The 23,768-nt window shown below is 40.9% G+C and overlaps 1 protein-coding gene across 1 annotated transcript in view; it reads right to left on the bottom strand.

The window, feature by feature from the left end:
• LOC116314105 (steroid hormone receptor ERR2-like) overlaps positions 1-12,627 on the bottom strand; it is a 32,988-nt gene extending 20,361 nt beyond the window's left edge. The window contains exons 1-3 of the mRNA XM_031732003.2: positions 12,505-12,627; positions 7,810-8,225; positions 2,881-2,997 (exon numbers count right to left, since the gene is read on the bottom strand). Of these exons, the coding sequence (XP_031587863.2) occupies positions 2,881-2,997; positions 7,810-8,225; positions 12,505-12,614 (643 nt within the window). The 5' untranslated portion in view covers positions 12,615-12,627. The remainder of the gene's footprint in view (positions 1-2,880; positions 2,998-7,809; positions 8,226-12,504) is intronic.
• Between the last annotated feature and the right edge of the window lie 11,141 nt (positions 12,628-23,768).

The following is a 23,768-nucleotide window of genomic DNA, read 5'->3' as shown; positions in this document are numbered from 1 at the left end:
GCGCTATGTAAATAAAATAGAATAGAACTGAACTGGATCTATGAAATAATCCTTGCTAGTGTTTTCTAGATTTTACCCACAATGTCAATCCGCTGCTCGTAGTTCAGGGTCTGCATGTGTGCCTTCTGTTACTAGTCCTCCGTGTTTGAACCTGTTGATGATATAACTAACCTTGCAGGATATTAGAGTGTTAAACACCATTCAAGTTAACATTTTAAGAAATTACACAATGTAATTATTCCTTGTCGGTGACCAGCCCTTGGTCACTTGTTGCAGGGTGATCTCATAGCATGAAGCGAGGCTAGCCGCTGTCCCCTCCCCCCTACTGCTTCCCTGATCAAAGTCCCCCTTAAATCTGTAAGAGGCCACGCCACTGCAGTATGCCATGATTAAGTGTCCTTTTTACTCTTAATTGAACACCATCACTTTTAGAAAATCGCCTACTGTGCCACATATTGCGGTGGCTGTGACGCTGCGCCTCGCACACACACTGGCCGGCTTAGCTTGGCTCTCCGCTGACAATACCCCACAGTTTTCCTTTAAGCATGCACTAATAGTTTCAGCTTTATTTCTGAAGCAAATGTGTTGCTTTTTTTTTTCTTCTGGCCAAGAGTCAAAGGCTCACTGTGAGATATTTTGGCCAGGATTAAGACATAAAAAGTGGCTGCATGTATAAATAGTAGCGTTATGCCAAACAGAACGGACGGCCCCTCTGTCTGAGAGGAACAAACGCAGCTACGTCACAGTGAAGCTGGGTCAGTGAAAGTGAACTAAAAGAGACACAGTCTTGTGTTACTGGGACAAATTGCAGTCAACTTGTACAGGCTGCTATTACGAGACGTGTACAAAACTATATGGCCATGGTTTTATCTTTAGGAAACTGTTATTTTTCTCTATTTGGAGATCATAAATAAATTTATAAATCATGTGTTTCTTTAATTTAGGATTCAGCATGGACTATGAAACACATACACACACATACACACATTAATGCTATCAGAGCACACATTAAGTCCTAATAAAATGTACTATGCAGTTATTCCTCTAATCAATTACACTTAAACTTAATGTTGGTAGAAATAAAGAAATCCTAATGTGTGAAAGAAATATTTTAAAAATTCCTTTGCTTCTTTTTCTCTAAATCTTTATTTTCTTATATATTTTATGCCATTAACACCTATAGAAAGCCTACACTTCTGCCTTATTTCAGCACATTATTCAGTTAATTTACTGTTACTGTCAGTGTGCAGTTATTCTTCTATGCAGCATTCGTTACACAGTTGCCCAAAAATTATTCTTTGTTTCAGTATAAGACAAAGAAATGTAAATAAAATAGGCTGTATTTCAGCAATTTTGAGATTTTGTTTCTCATGGACATCTGTCCAGAAATGTTCACTGAAGTCCAAGCTCAGCACATTAGGTTTGAAAGCCCTCTGTGTATAAATAGCATGATTTAGACTTTTCATAGACTTTGCATTGGTGTAGGATAGTTCTTCTCGCTCTACAAACTGAAAAGATAAAAAAAAGTCCTCTTCCCGTGGAAAGAAAAAAGAAAAAAAGAAAATCTATCGGCTAGATTTTCCCTCTGTACTCCCAGAGGACTCACACTGGAGGAAAAACAACACGTGCAGGAAGTGAGGTGGGATATTCGGAAAGCATTTAGTGGATCAATACGGCAGGCAAGAGAGGGGAAGGGAGACAGACAGACAGGCAGAGTGGGAGATGGAGAGAGAGACACCCAGAGCCCAGGGGAGAGGGAAGTCTTGGGGGAACAGCCTGTGCTTTTTAAGAGTACTGTTACACATCTCAGTCGGTCTTGGTAAGAACATCCAGCTCAGCAGCTTTTTCCACCCGGCTGAGTTAAACACTCAGAGGCTCGGCAGTGTGAGGAGAAGTAAGTAAGGCTTGTGGGTGATGTCACCGGTGTCTCCCTGAGGCCACAGCTGGCTTTAATATCACGGACCATTCCTCTAGACCGGAGTGACCATCACAGATCCACAAACATTGAAAAACAGACAGCTTACTCTAACATATAGGCGAACCTCCTGATTTAAGCTTGATCATAAAAACTTTACACCATCTAATGCATTTTAAAAGATAGAATCACAAGACAATTTGGTGCCATAGAGGAGAATCTAAAGTTTATATACTAATAAACAGAGAAAGCCGCCTAAGAAGAATATGATCTTTACGATTTTGATGTGACAGTTAATTAATCTAGACAGATGCTATTAGCACCAAGGTGTCAATAGCCAACAATGCTATTTGCACCAGTGGGTGGAAAAGTTAATGTGGCTATTTACACCAGGGAGTATATAGCATGGCATATACGGCATCACAGACACAAGCACCGCGGTGTCCGTAGCCAAAAGTGTTACTTGAACCCAAGCACTCATTGCCAGAAAGGCGTTCTAACACCTCAACTATAACCTTTTCCTGCACATAAAGAGCTAGTTTTGTTACCCAAGCTTAGCCACAGTGTGACTGAAACAGAAAAAAAATATCAAGAGAAAATAATTAAGTCTAAAAAATACATGCGTGTGGTTTTATAAGGGACACAGACTCCAGACTCCTGGACAAAAGTCTTTAAAGCATTCATCCACTGCAGCCCTCGCCACTCTGCGAACTGTGAACTGTACTGCTTCACGCTGCTTCCTATGTGATATACAACCATGCATACAACAGTACTTAGATTTTTTTGTAGTGCTGAGGAGCAGCACTGAGTGTGAGCACTGACTATCAACAGGATTTAAACAGACACCCCAAATAATACAGCTTTGCACAAGGGGTGGAGTAAAAATAAAAGGATAAAGCAAACACAGACACACACACACATATATATATCTGTTGTGTGAGCTTGTGTGAAAAACCAGTACTCACCCTCTTTTAGCATGCCAACTTTAAGACATTTCATAAAGCGGCAGGCCTGGCAAGACTTTCGTCTCCTTTTGGTGATCTCACATTCATTGGTAGCTGGACAGCTGTACTCGATATTCCCTGGAAAAGGATTCGAAAAAAAAGACTCCATTATTCTGTGTGCTTAACAGATATACATCAGCAATTAGGAATAATTTGTTTTGGAATTATTGCGCTGGAAAGAAGATCAAATCACACCAGGCACGGAGTGACAACACTGCAAAATACACAACACGTGTGTGCATGTGTGTGCCTGTGAACGCACACACACCTGTCCCAAGGTGACCCCGTGTGACACTCCTGAAGGAGAGGAGGGTTTAGTGGCATTTTGATGGGGCATGTAAAAAGCACCTACCCGCCCCGGAGTCACACTCCCATTTTGATTCACAGATAAATTAGCTTCATTAATGCAGAGCGTCCTCTCTGCAATGCTCACCACGACCCTTTCCAGCCCATCCTTCTTCACCTAAAGGATGATGGGAAAGCTGCCCTCCCTCAACAGCACGGGGCTAAGAGACGGACGCACAGCTGAGCACTCTGCATAATGTTCTCCAGCAAAGACCAGGAGCTGCTGCTAGACTGGACAATCTAAGACTGCGATATCATGTAGCAAAGCTCAATGTATTATTCAAGTCGTCTTGACGGTTGTTGGCTCACTATGGAAATATTTCCTATGCAATTTAATCACTCAGATCCAAAAACAGCCAGAAAATGCAGACATATTGAATCTGCTGGAATTTAAGCGCTGCCCGTCTTTCTCACCTGATTCCGGTTAAGAATTTTTTAATTTATTTTCCCCCAAATCATTACGCACACACTTCAAGAGTTGACACGACACCAAGAATCCAGTGACAAATCCTCTTTCCCAAGTATCCGTGACCCCATGATTGACTGTTTGAACAATGTCCCGTAAGTCCAGAGATGTATTAATGGTACCTAAAAACAGCAAACCAGGTGTTGTCTGTTGCAGGTCTGCCAGAGGAGCACACAAACACATGCACACACACACACACACACACACACACACACACACACACACACACACACACACACACACACACACACACACACACACACACACACACACACACACACACACAACCCCCTGTTGGTCAAGGAGAAGGTGCCAACATTTGTCAGGATCCCTGGCATCGAAAGTGCCAGCAGGGTCACACGCACAGTTAGGGGCCGAGGGCACCACGCCAGCATGTTGGCAGAGGCTGCTGCTGGATTCGGGGTAGGTAAAGTCTGTTAAACTGAGAGGCATTAGCAGAGGGGAAATAAAGTACACTGCAGCGCTCATGTGCAGAGATGCACGCCATGTACCTTACTGCACACTATACTGCGACCTAACTGCATGCAGCAAGAGCGTTATAATATTTGCTGTATTAATATATAGTACTTTAGTTTTATTCTCAGTGCGAATACTAGAGGTTAAATTCTTATGGTAAAAATTACATAATCTAATGAGTACACTTAATACTTTTTAATGCACAGTAATGTCCCACAATTCACACTAGAGACATTTAAGAATAAATGAACAACTAAAAGAAAAAAAATATATATATACATTACTCTCACAGATATATGATGAGATTTTATATATGATGCATGTTGTATACATAAAGGAAATCTAATGTTAAATGTTAAATCACATAACCGCTGCTCTATTTTGCACGAGCACAAAATGATGAAAATGATGTGATACGTTGAAAGACATTAATAAATCTCTAAGTATTTTCATACTTAGAGATTTATTCCAGTTTTACAAAATGAAACAAAATAGTTTTAATTTTTTTCATCTTTCTTCAGCTGCCTCCTTGACATCTGCTGTTTGTTCTATTGTTGTAGAGCACTGAGCAATATGTTATTTTTCACTAACTGAAGGCAGTGATTCTGAGCTTTGCCTCAACAAGCAGACAACATCACATTTTGCTGCATGCCTGAAATGTTGAACTTATTCTCTGTACTACATACATGCAATATTTTATGACCTTCTGAGGTTGAAGAACTTGCTTGGATATCAAATTTTCTTCCCTCAAAACCAAACAATAATCCAAAAAATAATAGGATAGGTCAAATATGACCTGCATGTGTATGTTTTTTGTTGGGTGTGGGTGGGTAGGTGGGTGGGTGAGAGGGGGGTCCACAATAGACTTAAATTGCCTACCTCTAAAAGCTCACTGTCGGCATACCCTCTTAGTTAATCAGGTCTTGTGTCCACCTTTATTTCTCAAAGGACATTTCAACCACTCTAATATCCTTCCTTAACCTCTCTTATTTTCCCTCTAAATTTTGATATATTATTATGCTATGCTATTATCCATGTGCTCATCTCCACTCAAGTTGGACCTCTCCTTGTCCTCCTCCTTTACCGAGGCCGGGACCCCCCTTCCTGATTACCATTCCATTAAAGTTGCTTCTCCTCTATGTGAATGACCACCTACCCCGTCCCTCGTCCCACCGCCTTTATTTAGAGGACTCTTCAGCGTCTCCGTCTCACTGTTCCCGTCCTCTGTTATTGCCACCACAACACGTGCCTCTGCTTCTAATTGGACCCCATCTCCTTCCCCTTGGGTGAGGGCTAGAGGGGCCTAGGGGCAAGGAATGGATGCACACCTCCCACCCTCCTTTCTTGACTTTCTCCCAATGAAATGCCTGGTTCTTAATTACAGTCACCCAACACTGATTGTTATTGACTGAAACTCCCGTGGCTCAGGACGAATGACGGACAGATTAAGCTCATTACAGGCCTGTCCTCCAAGAAGGAGAGTGAAAAGAAGAAGAAGAAGAAGAAGAAGAAGACTACAGTGACGAGGAAGAAGATGAGAAGGAGAGAGAGAGATCTCAGCAAGACAATGCAAAGTCACACATCAGCATTACTGGGGCATGAGCAGCCTTTTAACTACCAATGACTGGTCATAAATGGGCATGCAGGATTTGGACAGAAGGCCAAAAACATTCAGTAAAACCCAACAAAGTGTAGCATGCGGACTGAACAACAGATCATGTGTTGATGACTTGAAAGAAAGTAGGGGTTTCCTACATTTTCTGATGCTCCCAATCCAAAGATGTTTTAGCCTCTTGTACAAGAAATGTGAAAATGCTCTTATGATAAAACAATCCAGCCATTTTCATATAGGCTAATTAAGCCAGGAAAAGCCTTCATAAAAATGGGCAGCCAAAAAATACGTAAATAAATAAATAATAAGTTTAGGAAAATATGTCTTTGCTGTGTCTATTTTTTTGCGTGTTTTTTTCTTTTAGAAATGTCTGATAATCAATAATGAGAAATAGGACGTGTGAAATACCCCGGCTACCCCCGAGCCGTATCCAAACATTTCTGAAAAAAAAAAAAAAAAAAATCCTCGCTGCCAAAGAAAAATAAAAATGATATACATCAGGATCAGACTTGGTATATTTGTCACCATCACGTTAAGAATTATTAGAAAAAGTCCGAATTTTGTAAACATGTGAAGCAATTAGAGAGAGTGCCGAAGAGCTTCACTCTTAAGACCAAGTGAGGTAACCAGCTCTCACATCAGTCCCACGTTTTCCATCTTTATTCTGACAGTAATGTGCTGTTTTGGATTTTAACAAAAGCTAATAAAATAAAAGGAAAAAACAGTGCCGAAAGATGCTTGGCTGTTTCTTCGTGCTTGGTAATTGAGAGGGATTTAGGCAGAATACTTTTCAAATTTGCCTGCCTTAATGTGCCCTCACTCTGACTCCATGTATCCAGACACAAATGCTACAAATCAAATTCAAAAAATCTGCATCTCGGCTTGTGGCGCATTATCTCTGTCCAAAAGATTACTCTGGAACGGATCCCACACATGGCAGATTCAGTGCCAGATGTATGATTCGCACGCAAAGACATCAAAAATCACAAACTAGAGCAGATTTGCAGTCTGGGCCTAATGCCTGCTGTAGACACCACATCGTATTAGCCCCATGAAAGCACTGAGGAACCTGTGACACGCACGGCCACGTATTCAAGTGAACGTAAAGTATTTACAATCATTAAAAAGTAGCACTTGTCTATTGTGACAAGAGTGAAAGTACACCTTGCTTAAAAGTACTGGTGGAAAGTCAAGAATTTATTGTTTTAAGTATAATTTTATTTTTGATTAAAATTCAGTTTCACTACATTTCACTGAAAAATATTAATCTCTTTACTTCAATGCTTTCATCTAACAAGCTTAGCAATAATGTACTTTTTAGAATAAAATATTAATAAATGCAAATCATTGTTTGTTTATGGCCACTTCAAGGGAAAAAAAAGATAACAATGTAACATTTTTATCTGGCGCAGTTCACCTGTCGCTGTTTTGATATCTGTGAGTTGGTAACACCTATCAACAAGTGGTTTTCTTTTTTGCTACTTATTTTGAAAAACAAAAAAACAAAACAAAAAACAGAGGCCGTCAATATAGATTGATCTGATAATCCACAGAAAAAACCCATAAAAAATTAAATGAAAACTGTATAATTTTTAAAGTGTGTGGGTTCTTCATTTCTCTTCTATCAATCAGTTCTCCACATCCTCTGATTTATCTGGTTATCTGTGGTGTTGTAAATGAATGTTATTGTGTCTAATGTAGTTAAAATAAACCAGTACTTAAACAGCTACGAACGCAAAGATGCATAAATGCAGTGCATGGTCTGAGCAGTAAATGGGAGCACCACAGAGCATTTTTCTAAGTATTCATAAGTTATAGTTAATCCAAACAGCAGACATTTTTACTCATATTTTCTATTGCTGCGGTTGTACTTTTACTTGTCTCCATTTGTTTCAAAAATACAAATAACCCACCACCTAAAACACAGTTTTACTGACAGCTCAGGTGAGTCAGTGAAATGTGAAAGGAAAAGTGGGAAAGAAAAAAGTACCTTGTATCGTTCTTTTGAAAAAGGCTTTGCAGGCCTCACAGGAGGCCACCCCGTAGTGATACCCCGAGGCAGTGTCGCCACACACCAGGCACAGCCTCTTGGGAATTCCATTGAGCATGTACTCGCACTTGATTGGCGAGTCATCAGCCATGCCGCCGGAGCACTCCTCGTAGCGGCGTAAGCAGGCGCTGCCGCCTCCCAGCATTCCTGGGTTGAACATTGGGGGGGAGTCCAGGGTGTGCGACCGTCCGCTGCCAACGTTAACGTAGCCGCCACTGGCGTCAGAGTTGCCGCTGGGACTGTGGTGACTGCCAGTGTCTATGAGCGAGGAGGAAGGACTGGAAGGCTCAGTTTTGACATAAGAACCACAGCTCGAGGATAGGTGCCGGTCCTCGGAGGGCATTCTGGTTAGTAACCTGGAGAAACACAAACAGAGTCGGAACGTTAGTCAGTTTTGAGACCGAATTTACAGGGAACACAATGGTTTTCCAAATTTTTGGAAAGAAATGAATGTTTAATTCAGTTCAACTCTTTTTTATGTCACCGCAAAGTGCTTTATACTGTACAGTAAAGACCCCACAGTATTAGAGCGAAAAACTCAACAATCAGACAACCCCCCTATGAGCAAGCACTTTGCGACAGTGGGAAGGAAAAACTCCCTTTTAAATTGGAGAAACCTTGAGGAGAAACAAGGTTAGGAGAAGGGCAGCCATCTGCTTTGACTGACTGTGTGTGAGGAAAAAGAGAAAAGAAAAGGAGAGCATGTGGTGATATGTTGGAGTTTAAACCACTTGTTTTAAAGCACATATATAAGTAGGCAGATGGACACCATGGTTTGTATTGTTTTTAACTTTTGTTTCCACGAGTTGTTTGGTTGGATTTAGGAAAAAAATTGTGATTTGGATTCAGAAAAAACAAAACAAAAAAACCGTCATATTGGCATAGAAACCACATTAGGGGACACTGAGCTTTGGCATAAAAATAATATTTTATTACACAAACTAATAACATAAATGCAACATATCTCAGTATTAATAATTAGCAAACTTTTTAAAAATATTAACTGTTTTACCCCATTTTCTTCACACATTTTTAAAACTTTTTCTTTAAATAAAAAGAACGCAAAGGCTCACAAATACCCCCAAGTGAAAAAACTAGAGGACCAAACAACAGAGCACAAAAGCTTCGGATGAAATCATCGCCGTGACTGTACCGAGTCTTGCCTGCTACCATCATCCGCCACTCATTCTGCGAGAAATTCATCAGCCCGTTCACCTGAGTTTGATAGATTGCCTTACACACACAACCATTAATGCGCCAGAATGCCAAGTGATATAGTGCAGTAGCTCATTCCTCTCAGGCAAAATGGTAACTAACGACCATGTCAACAGATGCCCCATACATCTTGCAAACAATGCCCACAATTGGTTGGCTGCCAGAAGTAAATGAATGAATGAAACTTCAGAAGGCTGTTAATGGACAAAGAGAGGTGTTACACTCAGCATATGGAGGATTGCGGGTAATACATGACCCGATCAATAGTCCCGGTTATTTTGCCAGTGGAGGTGTTGGGTTACAGCTGGCAGAGGAAGTGCCTTATTCCAAAAATTTCATCATAAAGATTACGAAGGCAGGATTAAAGAAAAAATATATTGCTAAAAAATCCTCCTAATGCTGGGTAGAAGCTAAAGAGAGTATTCTTTATTTGCCGTGTTGGGCTTTATAAGAAATTATACACTTTGCTTAAAGGTGTTATGTTATAACTCCATGAGTATGCTTGTTTACTTAACGACTACTGCTACTGGTGGGTAGTCATTTCTCTTTGAGGCCGCAAAGCCAGTGCATGTTGCGCTCCTTGCTGTAATTCAATAATATTCTCTCAAACGAAGCATGAAATGAGGCCCGGGTCGGTCTTAGAACTGCTGGCTCTGTCTGTCACAGTTGGTGTTGATCTTACAGAACTTCAGCCCTTAAATTCTTATGAGTCATAAATATGCGGTGAGAGTGGCGGAAAGGCGTGATGGGAATGTCTGAAACTAATAGCAAGCTAATGCTGCTTTACAGTCTGAACTTTTTGGCTTTTTTTACTGCCAGGAGCTGTCTCCATTTTTTTTAAAAATATGGTGTTGTGTTTCAGAATGCATTTTCCTTCTTTTGCCTCCTTTGCACAAGTGTTTATTTAAAGCCAAGAAACCTCTGTTTTTTTCTTTTTTAACTGCAAACGGGTAGTGAGAAGAAGAGAGAAGGAGGAGGAGATAGCCTGTACCCCTGGGCCCAGATCAGATCTATTGATCCTCGGCTTCCTTCCTGTTCCAGATGAGGCATGAAAAAATAAACCCTCCTCTTACGGGCCCCAGACATTCCTTATGCATTTTTAATCAGTCGAGACTGTTAACATAGTGCGAGATTGAGAGATACAGCATTATGTTAGCCTTCATTCTGAGGATATTGTGGCTTATAAAAGACTCAGATGACTCATGTTAAATCTTGTTAGCAATCAGCATTCACCTAGAGTCAATTGGACGATATATTTTCTCCAAGCTGAAGTGGAGAGAGACCAGCGTGGTAATAGTTAATACATCATTGCAGCCAGATAGGGGGGGATTCCCTATGGAATAGCACATTGTGGCATACGTAAAAAGTAGTTCATTCCACACTTAGCACACGGCAACGCTGGGGAGATGTTTTTTGTTAGGTTTAATGGAAATTTCTAATGGGCCCTTTCAAATCTGTCGAAATGAAATAATGGCACGAACCACCAATTCGCGCAGACAGAAATAGCTTCATAGTTTCATAATTTGGTCCCCCCCCCCCCACGCCCCAATATAAAGAGACATAGAGTTTTCAAACCACAGCCTGACTCTCCTCAACCTGTCCCACTCCCTTGGCAAAACACACACACACATGCACTGCACCTAATACCTAATGGGGTAGTGTTTGCTCCGCCGCGCAGAAAAATGGTACAAACGGAGCAGACAAGCAGGACTCATCAGACAGACGTGAAGGTCACCTGCCTTCTCTGTTCTGAGAGGCCCACACAGTCCCACAATGGACACCACGGAGCAGCAGATGCACGCGTTCCAGTCTGTCCACCACACGTCAAGAGACTACTCTGTACGAAAAACCATGTTTAACGCGACGGGAATGTGATGCACGCTCAGATCATTGACCACTTTTTCTTTTTTGAAGCTAACATGAGATAGGTGCGGAAAATGTCCCGACAGAGCAGCTGAAATCTCAGATGTTTGCATGTGCATGTGTGTATTTTGGCATGCCTCCTCATGCTGGCAGAGCCGCATATCCCCAGCTTCCCAACATAAATCCCGAATCCATCCACCTCTTCTCCATGAAATATGTTGTCTAGCCTCCCGAATTTCAGCACGATAAATTTACACCGCCACTCAAACACGAAAAAAAAAAAAATGAAGCATATTTAAAACAGTTCTCCATAAATGACCTCATGCTGTCCTTGTCTTGGGTGAAGGAGTGAATATATACGGCTCTCCAAATTTTTACAGCGCACTTTTCCGCATAAAGGAAATATTATTGTTGAGCTTGGGGTTAAGCTTGTAGCAGGGAACACAGCGTAAATCACGGTGCTGAACACACAGTCGAACATGGAAGCACAGAAGGACAGAGGCAAGGAGCCATGCATGAAATTAGTTCATTAATCTTTCTATGATAGGCTGTCCTTGTTTGGGGCAAACTCTATCAGCTTTAAACGGAGTGCCCCTTCCCGCCTGACACATAGATTACACTGTTAGTCAGTGGCCGCGGTGTCTGGGAAATGAATGGTCATGCGAGTGGGAAAATGGGGGTAGCGTGTGTCTCCAAGTGTTAAGTGGTAACAACAACATGCGGGTGACACAAATGAAGGTCATCAAAAATGTGTGTTCTTAAATTTCGCTGCTGCGAATATCGCTTTTTTTTCTCATATATTTATAATGAATACACATTTAAAAGAGCTATCCCTGTAATATGCTGATTTAATAGAAGCAAACACATGAAACAGGATTTCTAATAATCTTCTGCTACAACCTTGCAGATTCAGTCAAGAGAACACAAACCAACACTTAAACGTTGAAAAAAAAAAAAAAAAATCTACTAACTACTTAAGTAGCCTCACATTGTAATGCTGCAACAAGATTGCACTTTTAATTCATTTAGGTTTAACCTTAAGAAGTATTTTCTGTATTTGCCTCTAAAGGGTGAAGGTTTCTTCTTTTCGGAGCATCTTATTCCTGAAGTTGTTCAGATTTTCTTGCATTGTTGTGTGACTTATTTATCTATTCCCTCATTTTCTGATAGATTTGAGCTTATGTTTATGTGCATGTGTATTTAATATGTGTTTATGCTTATGTTCCACCATGTGCATTCCCCACACAGACTTGTACATAATACTGAGTTATTCTGGTTTAAAGTGTATCAGATTTTATTCCTTTGCGACTGCTTTAAAACCACAGTTTAAAGCTTGACGATAAGTTTGTGGAACCAAGCATATCCTTCACTTGTGCTGCAAAGGTGCTGCAAAGTCATTCTCTAAGTTATTTTGTTCTGACATCTTCATTTTAAAAAATATTTGTTTTAACGTAGTTTTATCTCAGGTAGTAAGTCCCAGCACTAGTTTTGCATCACATAGATATACTTTGTTTCTTTTTCTCTATCTCTCTAACACACTCACACACATGCACATACCATACAGAGAATTTCCAGCACATGGCCTCTTCAATGTCACTGCCACGAGGAGAGACTGCATAGATTTCCCACATGGATGATGTCTCCTTACCTGGAGTATCAACCCCCATCTACATACACATCCAGCACCTCTAGGAAATTGCTCTCTCTGCAAAGTCAAACACACCCCTAACTGCCTTTTAAAAAGAGACAGAAGAAGGAGGTTACGGGGGAGAAAGAATAAACGAGCAGAGACTTAAGCCGTCATTGGGAATCAGAGAAGGACTCATGAGGGACAGTTACGATATTGATTTCATAAATAAACAGAGATGGCCATCGATCCTAATGTTATTTTGCATTTCAATTACTGCCCAGAAACATAACCTTCAAACGTCTGCTTCTCCACAGTAATAACATCCACTGATAATCACAAGCGAGTCTTGTTCGGCACAAATTGGCTTTTCTCTCACCCTCCTACCCCCCCCTTTTTTTCTCCCCCAAATGTGTAAATGACACAACTTTGCATTTGCCTAATGGTATTAGAGCATGGACTGAATTTCAAGTGAGACTCAAGCTGATACAGTAAGCGCTCCGGTCAATTGACACAATGCAAATTAACGTGGTGAAGAGGAATTAAGTTCACAATGTGAGACCTCGTGAAGCTACGATGAGGCCCATTAAATTAAACATGCCGGCTGACCCGCACTCCATGATTAGATGCACACTGCTTCTTTCCGCGTGTGTGTGTGTGTGTTAATTTCATTTGATCAATAAAACAAACTCCTTCTAAGAAGTCCTCTCTCTGCTGCTTACACTCAGCCTGAGCACTTGAAAGGCACATTCATGTTTGATTGAACAGCATGTGAAGAAAAAAAAAGGTGTCCATCTCCAGCCTGATGAATTCAGAGTCCTTGACAGGCTACCTAAAGGATATATCTATATCAAGAGGGGCGGTCATGACGTGTGATGAAGCTATTTCTCCCCTCATGCCATCACACAGAACCAACAAAGCTCGGCTCGTAAGGAGTAGCCACTGCTAACAGTGAACGCGACAGTCATGAGAAAACACAGCAGCGACTTCACACGTTCAGAGCTGTTTTTATCTCAGCCAGTTTTTGTCAACTTTATGAAAACTCAAAGCTGGTGGTGAAGTTGGAAGGAAGCAGATTTTTTTCCCTCCCTCACCACAGTTTCAACACAATGCAGCACTTTCCCACCACCTGCTCCCTCCATCCGTCAGTGGATTCTTTTGGCTTTCCAGTCAGTTCTGCTGGTCAGATCAGCCAACTATCAAACAAAGTTGGTAGAGATCACAGCCCTCGTGTAAGATTTGGATCCTTTTCAAGCAGTCTGACACGAACCAAACGGTGACTGGTGAAGTGCGAAAAGGTGGCCGGGAGCTGTGAGTACACATCAAGTGAAATATTTAAACTCCAATTTACTCTTTCGAACCTTGGACAACGCACGAAAGAAGCAATGAGAGCAAGATCGATCAGGAATGGATGGAAATAAATCCGCCACTACATGTTCTATGTTGCAAAAAACACTGATTGCAGATGGCGAACTCCACTCACTGCAAATTTGTAATGCTTGAATTGCCCTAAACAACAGGCAACTTCAGGAACTATTTTCCTTACGCTCAGGGTTTTAAATACTCCGTTGCAATCAAATTAATTTAACTCAAGCATCCGTACGTGACGCCAAGTGTTTAAAAAAAAACAAATAAAGAATAAATGGTGGGTGCAATCACAGCAAGACCTGTGTGTTAAGCGTAACAAATTACAGATACAATGTATGATAACATGATGTGCTCCTCTTTAACAGACACAGTCAGGTGTTTCCATGTATTGGACGGCTAAAATTAGATCCCAGGTCAGTGTGTGATTCTTTGGTCTACATGAGTGTGCATATGTCTGTCTATCTGTGTCCGCATACATTTGGTCGCTTATGCATTCCTGTTTGTTTACTTGGGGAGGACACCTGTGGGAACAGCAGGTAAAACAAGTTGAAAAAAAAATTTGAGCAAGCAGAATATTTAATCTTAATAAGTATTAGAATTTCTATAATTAAAAAAATAAAGTTATTTTAAAAGAAGAATAAAGCAATATGTTTACTTTACATGAAAAAAAAACATGTAAAATTACACCATGTCTGACACGACTTTTAATTCAAAACTGCCTCCTTTAATTTTAAAGCAGATGGTTCTGACTGACATGAAAAAGTGGAGAGCACCTGTGGAGGCTGATGGAAATAGTAGGTCATATACAGTTATGTACAGCTGTATGTTATTTTGATTTTGGTTCACAAAATCTCAACACGATCCCAACGTGCACATTTTCATAAAGAATAAATCACAAGATGTAACTAATTTTTTGGTCTCTTGACAGAGCAGGTATTTGCTTTAGCATCAGAGATGTGGTTTGACAGCTGGGCACTAAAATCCTTTGACCTTTCACCTCGGGCCAGTATGATAGTTGTAAGGCAACAGTCTCCAAGGGTTTAAAAGCAGAGGCAAACCTAACTAATCACAAATATATGTGACACTGAGCACACAGATTTTCAGCGTGCGACTGCTCGATGTGGGAAAATGTAGGACAACATGGTTAATGCAACTTTAACGCTGACAAATACATTTTTAAATAAAAAATTCTATGTGTAAAATCATTCATCTCAAGCAGAAGTTGGTTTTAACCAGTAAAAATATGTAGAGTTGTGGTGTTAGTGTAGTGCTGGCCTATCAAATATGACCTAACAAGTATTTAAGGGTGCAGGTATAGCATGCATAACCAGCTACTCACTTGTCAGCACACGCATGCATATTTTTATGTGCATACATAAATGCAGACACACACACACACATAGATGGACACAGACACAGTCTGGGGTCATGATGGGTTAATAGCATCATATTGTAGGATTTGTCATTTTTAATCATTTCTATTTGGCATATTTTTTTTTCTTTAAAGATGTAATTAAAACTTCAGAGTTTGTGTAAAAATGAAAGGCTTGCGATTGCGTGTCTTTTAAAAGCCCCACGAATTAACTGTGATATTAAAAGTTAGAGCCTTCAGAGACGATGCTTGAAACAGATGTATTTAATTGAGATCTGTTACTTTTATGTAAAATATCAAAACAATTGACAAAACTGTGGTTGAAGATTCCAGCCTGGAAATAATTTGCATCCTTTTTAAAAAGGAATTTTATGTGATTCATTTGATTACAATGAATAAATCAAATTTATGCACATCTTTCAAGGTGTGCACGACACCTTTGACTGAAGTGTTGAAGCGCTTTGAATCATCAGCAGCAGCAGCAGCAGCAGTGTAGACATTTTATTTTGTGAGTGATAGAACTACATAGATTTAACGCCCAAATTAGCTTTTTTTTATGCATATGCAAAGTGCATAAAAACTACACGCATTTTTACTGAGTGAACAGCTTCTAACCAAAGCTGCTTTTTCTGAATACAAACACGTTTTGTCATTTCGCTTGCTCAACCAATACAAACTGATAGGATCTCATTTATTCTGATTATGTGCAGTGGCAGCTCTGATGCAGTTACAGCAAACACTTATTTAACACTTCGGGAGATGCTCCCCCTTTTTTTCTTAATCGCAGTCCTGTAAAAAGTGCTTAGCAGATTAAACCTTTCCAATCCCATCTACAGATTAACATTAAGAGGATCCCAGTGAATGCAGTGAACGGTTTCCACTGTCCACTCACATTTGGATATAAGATAACTATCTTTCCAGGTATCCAAGAACTGCAACAATGATAAAGACTGGAGCTCCAAATGAGATTTAAGAGTTTCTTTAACTTTTCATTTGTTAGGAAAAAAGCTGCTTGATCCCTGCCTTTGTGCTAAGAAAATGCACAATAACCATATATAAGAAAAAAGAAAAAAAAGTTTTACAGTGCACATTTTGTTATTTGTATTAACTGCATTTTACTCACATACTGTGCCACATTTGGAGGTGATCAAATTTACTAAACACTCTGTGTTATTTAACTATAACCACCAATTTTATATCAAAAACTATAAATGACAATAAAACAAGACGAGCTGTATCAATAACACAGACATGTATCTACTTCTTCAGTTACACACTTTTCTGTGTCACTCTTACACAGTACAGTCACAGCTAACTTTTCCTGGGACACCGGCTGCTGCTGGAGGACAGTGTACAGGATACTGGCTGCATTAATCTGCCTGTGACTCTCTTCTATGAGCTGAGTTTAAACCCTGGATCCTGATGCAGAAGTAGACAGCTGTACAGAGACCAGCTCCCCGGTCTCCCTGCGGGCTACGCCACAGCAGCCACCGCTCAGCTCTGATGTCCCGTACATGAATGAGCGCAACTCCCTGTCTTTGGAAATAGTTTAGTTTGCTTTTTAAAAAAAAAAATTATAACATTTTTAAACAATTTTTATCAACTTTGAGTGACAGAAAAGTTTAGATGAAAAGCTAACCAAGAAGGGAAAAAAAAGAGATTTGTATAAAGAAGCACCTACTGGTTGTGGTAGCAGAGAGGGTCAGGGATGCACAGTTCGGAAACATCCATCAGTCCTCGTTAAGCATTCCAGATGTTGCAATTTAAAAAAAATTCAAAAACAACAACAGATAAACAGCTGGGGAAAAGCTGAAGCAGGAGATCAGTTCCTAAATCTCCTCATATTCTCAATAAATATTGGTCAGGTGGTCCCGGGTGTTGCTTCCCCTCCCTCCTGTGTTCAACACGCACACTTAAAATTAATAAAAAAGGAGAAGAAAAAGAAAAAAGAAAAACCTTCTGCCTCGGCCCAACAAACTCCAGTCTGCACAGGTGCCGCACGCTCGGGCTCAAGAGTACGGCCGGTGAGAAGAAAAGTGGTGGTCCGAGAAAGAGGAGAGAGGAAAAAACAAAAAAAGAACCTCAGGAAGAGATGAAGAGAGGAAACGGTGATCAACGAGAGGAGGTAGAACACAGATGATGGGATTGGCGGACAGAGAAAGAGAATAAAAGATAAGAGGGATGGATGGAGAGCAGCAGCACTGAGAGCGCACTCAGGCTGCGTAAGTCGGCGAGGGGGGATTGAGTCTCCATTGAAGACAAGGGGGCTCTTTAAGAACAGGAGGGAGTGGTTTAGGTGCATATGGAGCGACTGTCATTGGCTGGATTCAGGAAGGTTGTCCTGCCAGCAGCCAATGGTGATGAAAGATTACTGAGATGAGACGGGCTAATGGGCCACTAGTCGGCCTCCATTCACAAGGGAGCGCTGCAAAACAGAGAAAGAAAGAATAGATAGATAGATAGATAGATAGATAGATAGATAGATAGATAGATAGATAGATAGATAGATAGATAGATTTTCAAAGTAATGAGGTAAACAAAAGTGGACAGCAGTAACTGACAAGCAACAGAAGTAGCAGCACGTTCACTGAGGGTGATTTGAACAGGTCTGTTTACGGTGCTTTAAAGGGCTCAGTGCCAGATTATGGAGCTAAACGGTTCCCTTTAGTCTTTTATCCTCTCCACCATGGATCTGGCTTTCCACAGCCTGCCCTCCTTTAAAGTAATGACAGCTGCTTCCCACAGCATTCCACCAGTCACGCTGTGAAGAGAGGGGATCTACCCGTCCTTAGCGAGGCAGGATGTAGGAAAACTGAGAGTGATAATGACCTCGGCAGGAATGATAATAATGATGACGACGACAGAGAAGTTTGAGTGGATCTTTACCACGTACGTGAAATGTGGCAGCCCATCGGAGGAAACCCAAAGCCCCGCCACCCACCCCTCCAGCCCACTTCATCAACCCACATTTTCCCGATCGATACAAAACCCATCACACGCTCCTATTGATCACAGCGTTGCCGTGTCGCCACAAGCCTCAGGACAGACTCCCGTTTCCCAACCGTCTTTTAAATGAAAAGGAATTATACATTTGAACGTTTTCTTTTCATGTCAGTCCATATCAGAGTCACAGGAGCAAAAGGCTGATTGCTTTATTAAAGCAGCTGTGCATTCTCCATTACATTTTTGATCAATATTTTGGCATTTAATGTACTTTCCTGCGAAGGAAAATCCGGCTATTCCCGCTGATCCGATTAAGACATCCAGACATAATCAATAGGGGGGATATGTTTATGTTTTTAATGAGACCGAGAAGACGAGAACTGATGTTCAGATGACATGTAGGATTTCACATGCAGATAATAGAGCCAATGCCAGTCAAACCAAAAAAAAGTGGTCTTTTGGTATTTTTAAGACTGAATAACTTTATGCAAAATTTAAAGTGGATGTCAGACTACCTTAAAAAAAAAGACATTTTTATTTGGCAATGCTAAATTCCAAATTTTTTGCACTTTCCCGCTCCGCTCTTGTGTTGCCAGTTTTCGGAGGTGGGTACATACTTGCGTCCAGACCTCATTTGTCTCCATTCCTCTGCGCAGGCCTGCTCACACAGAGTAGAGACACAGGGTTTCGTGGCATCTGACAGGAAATCTATTGAGCGCACAGTCTGTGTAATCCCACCATCACGTTATCTTCAGACGAAGAAACCGTAATCCAATCATTAAATCTGTATTTAAGCAAAAACAGATTTTCGGCTCTATGACCGTGACTGTGTCTCTTTAAGGAGATCAGTGCAGACCAGCCTCGCACCACCCTGCATTTTCAGGCAGCAGTTTAGGCTCTCATTATAGTTTTGCTCTCATTTGCCGTTTTACATTCTCAGTGCTGTAAACTCCCAGCACGGCTGTAATTTAGAGGAGAACAGCTGAGTAGGAAAGGGAATTGGGGTTTATTTTTGGAGTGAAATCTGGACTAGTGTAAACAGTGAGTGCTAATGAATGAAAACAAAGACGAGAAGGATTGTGAGAGAACATTTTCTGTGGAGGACCAGAAATTTGCAGATTTCTCAAAAGTGCAGAAAAGACAAAATCGTTACGTGTCAATAAATAGTAATGACATATTGTAGTGGGCTGAGGGACATGGTCTTCCTGTCACGCTGCTTGTATGTAATTAAATTCTTGATTCACGAGCAAACTGCCTGTTATGTCTGACCTTCTGACCTCGCCATGAAGAAAGTGTATCAGCAAGAGGAAGTTCACTTTGTACGCCTTCCTAAATGTTCTGGGCATTCAATTCAGTCTCCAGAAGCTGGTACAGATGAAACTGTTTCTTATTGGTTCATTTATGCAGGCAACACGAGACAATAACTTCAGTTTTCGGAGCCGGTGTTTGTAAAGTTTCACTTCGCCACACGCCACTCTAACAGCGGCCACTTTGATGAACTCATCGCGTTGCCTACAATCATCAGTTGCTTTAATCAAATTACTGACATAATAAGAAATCAGTGACACGGAAAATAATCAAGCTGCATGAAGGAAGAACCAAAAAACTTGTGGTTTTCTTTTAAAATATAGAATTATTATATTTATTTTTGCATTACCATTACATTTGAGATTTGTGCATTTTCATGCATTTGATTGTTGTCATCAAGCACTTTGTGATTGTTATCAGGAATAGTGCAATAAACTGTATATACATGTGACTTACCTTTTGATCATGTTGTAAAGCTGCTTTATCAGTGTAACCACATTTCATATAAATCTGATAAAATAATAATTTAGTGTTGCATTTAAGTGCATATAATTATTTTTTCACTTTACACTAGTTAAAAGTTTGTTGTACGTTGCTGTCTGAAAACACACATACTGTTATCTCTTTCATCTACATGCAATAAATCGATACATTTATTTTCATCTATTTAAACCCACGAGGAATTTGTAACTCAATCCAGACAGACATTAAACTGCTGACATTAAACTTCTGCAAGTGCAAAAGCTTCAACTCCACTGCCACAGCAAAACTGACTCAACAAACCCCGTGTCAACATTCGACTTCTTACACAAAGCTCACGAAACAGACACCGAGTCCCACAAATCCATCATTTGCACATTTTCCTTTCGCTGCCGCGTACTTGTTTGGCTCGTCTGCCGGAGGAGTGTGGAGAGGGATAATTACTATAGCCACAGGGCTGCATTAATCAGCTGGGTGCATTTGTTGGGCTTTATTATGTTCCACTCCCCTCTCTGGGCTGCGCCGACTGAACCACGAGGACGAGACAGGGCTGGTGGAGGACCGCTGTCGCCCCGCTGCCCGCTCACGCTGGGTTAATAAATGCTATTACCCTCTATCTCTTGCCTCTTAATTTCTCATTTAACTGAGGACGGTTAAAATAAAACTACGTGAGCGCTTGTGTAAATGAGAGACTTGTTGCAGGGCTCCGATATCGTTGATTGCGAGAGCCGGACTCCAACAATGTGACTGGATTCACTTTTTTTCTGCTGGTTCGTGCTGTTAAAATCAAAATGTCCATGCAGTCAACTCAAAATTCATCATTTACTATTGTGGGCTATTGATGTGACATCACTGATAGTAAGCAACAGGCTGAGTGTGACCAAATGTGAGCATACAGCTTCTCCAAAAACATCTTTTAAGGTCCTGCAGGAGTTTATATTGTGAGCAGATGTATTATAAATATGTAAGGCTGAGAGGGATGACACCCAAATTAGCTAAGCAGCCTCCATCAGACCTTTGACTAAGTATTCAGTGCAGAGTCTGCATCATAATTAGAGAAATCCGTTGTTATGAACTCTTAAATCACTGGCTTCTTGGTGCTGTTACGTATTGTGCTCTTTGTTAAATGTTTTCACTCATCAGAAGTCACTTTGGTTAAAGGCAATCACCAAATGGCATATATTAACTTAAGGACATTTCTCCAACCTGCACTGCATCTTTGAAAGCCGCGATTGTGATTCCAGCGACAGCAAACGGTCTCCGCTGTGTTTAATCACATCACATATAAACAAAATCAATTTTACCCCCCACGCTCTAATTTTAAACGACTCCTTGACACCGCTCGAATCCTCTGCGACTCGCCCACGTCAACTGCATAACACAAGAGGCTCTGGGATGGAGTCACCTTTGAAGCAAAGCCAGGTTGTGTCATTGCCGGATCAATACATTCATCTCAAGTTCATTCCAATATGGAAGCTGGCAAAAAAGGGGAGCCTGGTGCCATCAGCTTTTTAAAGCCTTACGATGCTTGCGCGCATGTCCGCGTCTAGACCCTGCCGATAAAAACGGCTAGCCCAAAGAGAAGTGGGTAACGCAACTGATTGGACAAAAATAAAACACACAGGAATGCATACGAGCATCTAGATCTGCATGATAACAAATGTGCACATTAGTCAGCCTCACTGAAAGTGTCTGAAGGAAGAAAAATATAGCACGTTCTCAAATTCATGTCACGGAGCTGCCATTTGGGCTCATACCGACTTGAACGTCTCAGAACACCCACAGGGCACTAGTGACTCTTCAATTACGAGCTTCCCTCTGAGGAACGGTTAACTTAAGTGCGAAACTTTCTGTTTTAAATGAGTGCGTTTGATAGGGAAATTATCCTCTTCGTTCGTCCCAAACCCACAAGGAAAGAAGCTCTTTGTGTGAATGAATTACCTCCATGGGCGAGAGAATTATCAAAACAGTTAAGCGGAGAGTCGGTGGCGTAGCCTGTTAAAGAAGCTTCTGAATATTAGTTTAGCTGCCGAGAAATCATCAAGTTAAAAAAATAAATAAATAAAAGCAAACATTTATGCAAAGCAGCCTCATTGGCAGCAAATCTCATTTCGGAGAGAGAGGCTTGGTATTCCAGGCTCGGCTGCCCCAAGATCCAGGGATGACTTTCATTTAGTCTCACCTCTCCCTCCAACTGGGGTCACCCCTGTTGGTATAGCAAGCACAGCAGTCACATTGCTCCACCATGCACACAGATTGCTTACTAGACCCGCCTGGAACCTTTCATATTTCCCAGTCAGCATTTTTACAGGATAATTTTGGCAGCCTTTAAGGATATCGCTGCCTTAATAGAGGATAAAAATAAACGGGTGGTGGAAGGGCTATATCAGGCCGGTATAATCTTGTATTCTACACTGTGTGGAGCTAAACGTCTGGCTTTGGCTCCATTCAATGAGATTAAACTTCTCCCCAGCTGATTCCAAAAGACCATTTGTCCTATTTTTAAAACTATAAAGAGCATTTTGAGCCAAGTATATCTAAAAAGGCCAGTTAAATTGATTAAAATACTATGGTGTAAATGGCATTATAGAGCAACTTCTAAGAATGTCTTTGGTCTATATCCCATTGAGCGACTCTGGTCAGCAGATTTCTACAGATGGTTTGTCAGATTCAGTTTGCATTTGTAGACGTGTGCAATCTTTAATGTGCGCTGTCTGTGCATATACATATACAAACAGTGGTGAGCATGTGTGTGTGTGCTGTATGTGCCTATAGCTTTGGGCGTTTGTGTAGTTATAGCAGTGACTGGCTGCGGTATAAGAAAGCTAGTCAAAGTGTCTCAAAGAAGGAAATAGCTTAATTCAATCAACGCTACCGCTTTCAAGACCACAGGGGAGCTGGCTAATGGTGTTAGAAACTTGAAAAGTTGGAAAAATAAGCTTGAGGAAGTTCTGACTACCTGGGAAAGAAGTCTGTTCCTTGAGGCTTTCCTATGCTGTATGATAGTAAAAGCTCCACTCTTCAGGGCCTTGTTGCTTCTCTGTGAGCTCAAATGCTGGATTTTAGCTTGTGCTCCTCCCATGAGGGGCAAAGCTTTGCAGAAGTTGGAGGAGGGTTATGTGAAGTTCAGTGGAAATGTTTTTCGAGTACTCAGCCAACTTTTTAATAAAAGACAAGAATATGGATCAAGATGTTCTGCACAAGCTTGTTTGGAAGAGAGTGGATAGGGAGTTGGAAAATATAGAGGTTCGGTTGAGTGAAAAAAAAAAAGTAACCCTTCTTCTAAATAGGCATCCTGTGGGCATTGCCTTATAGAATTATGAGAAAGAGACAAATATTATTGCAGAATCCTGAGAAAACATGACAGCCTGCGTCTAAGACTGTGCAGTGCAGGAGAAAAGCCGTGGCTCGATAAGGCGTGCACCTGGTTTGTTTTGTGCGCCCTTCCCCCTTCTCCGACATTCACCCGCATTAATTCTGTGATTGTGTCTTCCTCTCATTTTCTCCCTCGTTATGCATTTAATGTTTCCAATTTGCCATCATCACAGAAAAACGCCACAAGAAGCAATAAATTCTTTTCTAATTCAAAATAATTAGGATTACACGGACCAGTGGTTTTCAATCAGTGAGATCATCTCGGTGATAGATGGCAGGATAACTGGTCATTGCCGAGACATAAATATTGTGTCGTTCAATTAATCTGGTCTAATGAGGTGTCAAAGC

The sequence above is a fragment of the Oreochromis aureus genome, linkage group 15, assembly GCF_013358895.1.
Source record: "Oreochromis aureus strain Israel breed Guangdong linkage group 15, ZZ_aureus, whole genome shotgun sequence".
Classification (NCBI taxonomy): domain Eukaryota; kingdom Metazoa; phylum Chordata; class Actinopteri; order Cichliformes; family Cichlidae; genus Oreochromis; species Oreochromis aureus.
The sequence above is the reverse complement of the archived record's forward strand: the minus strand, read 5'-3'. Positions and strand labels throughout refer to the sequence as shown.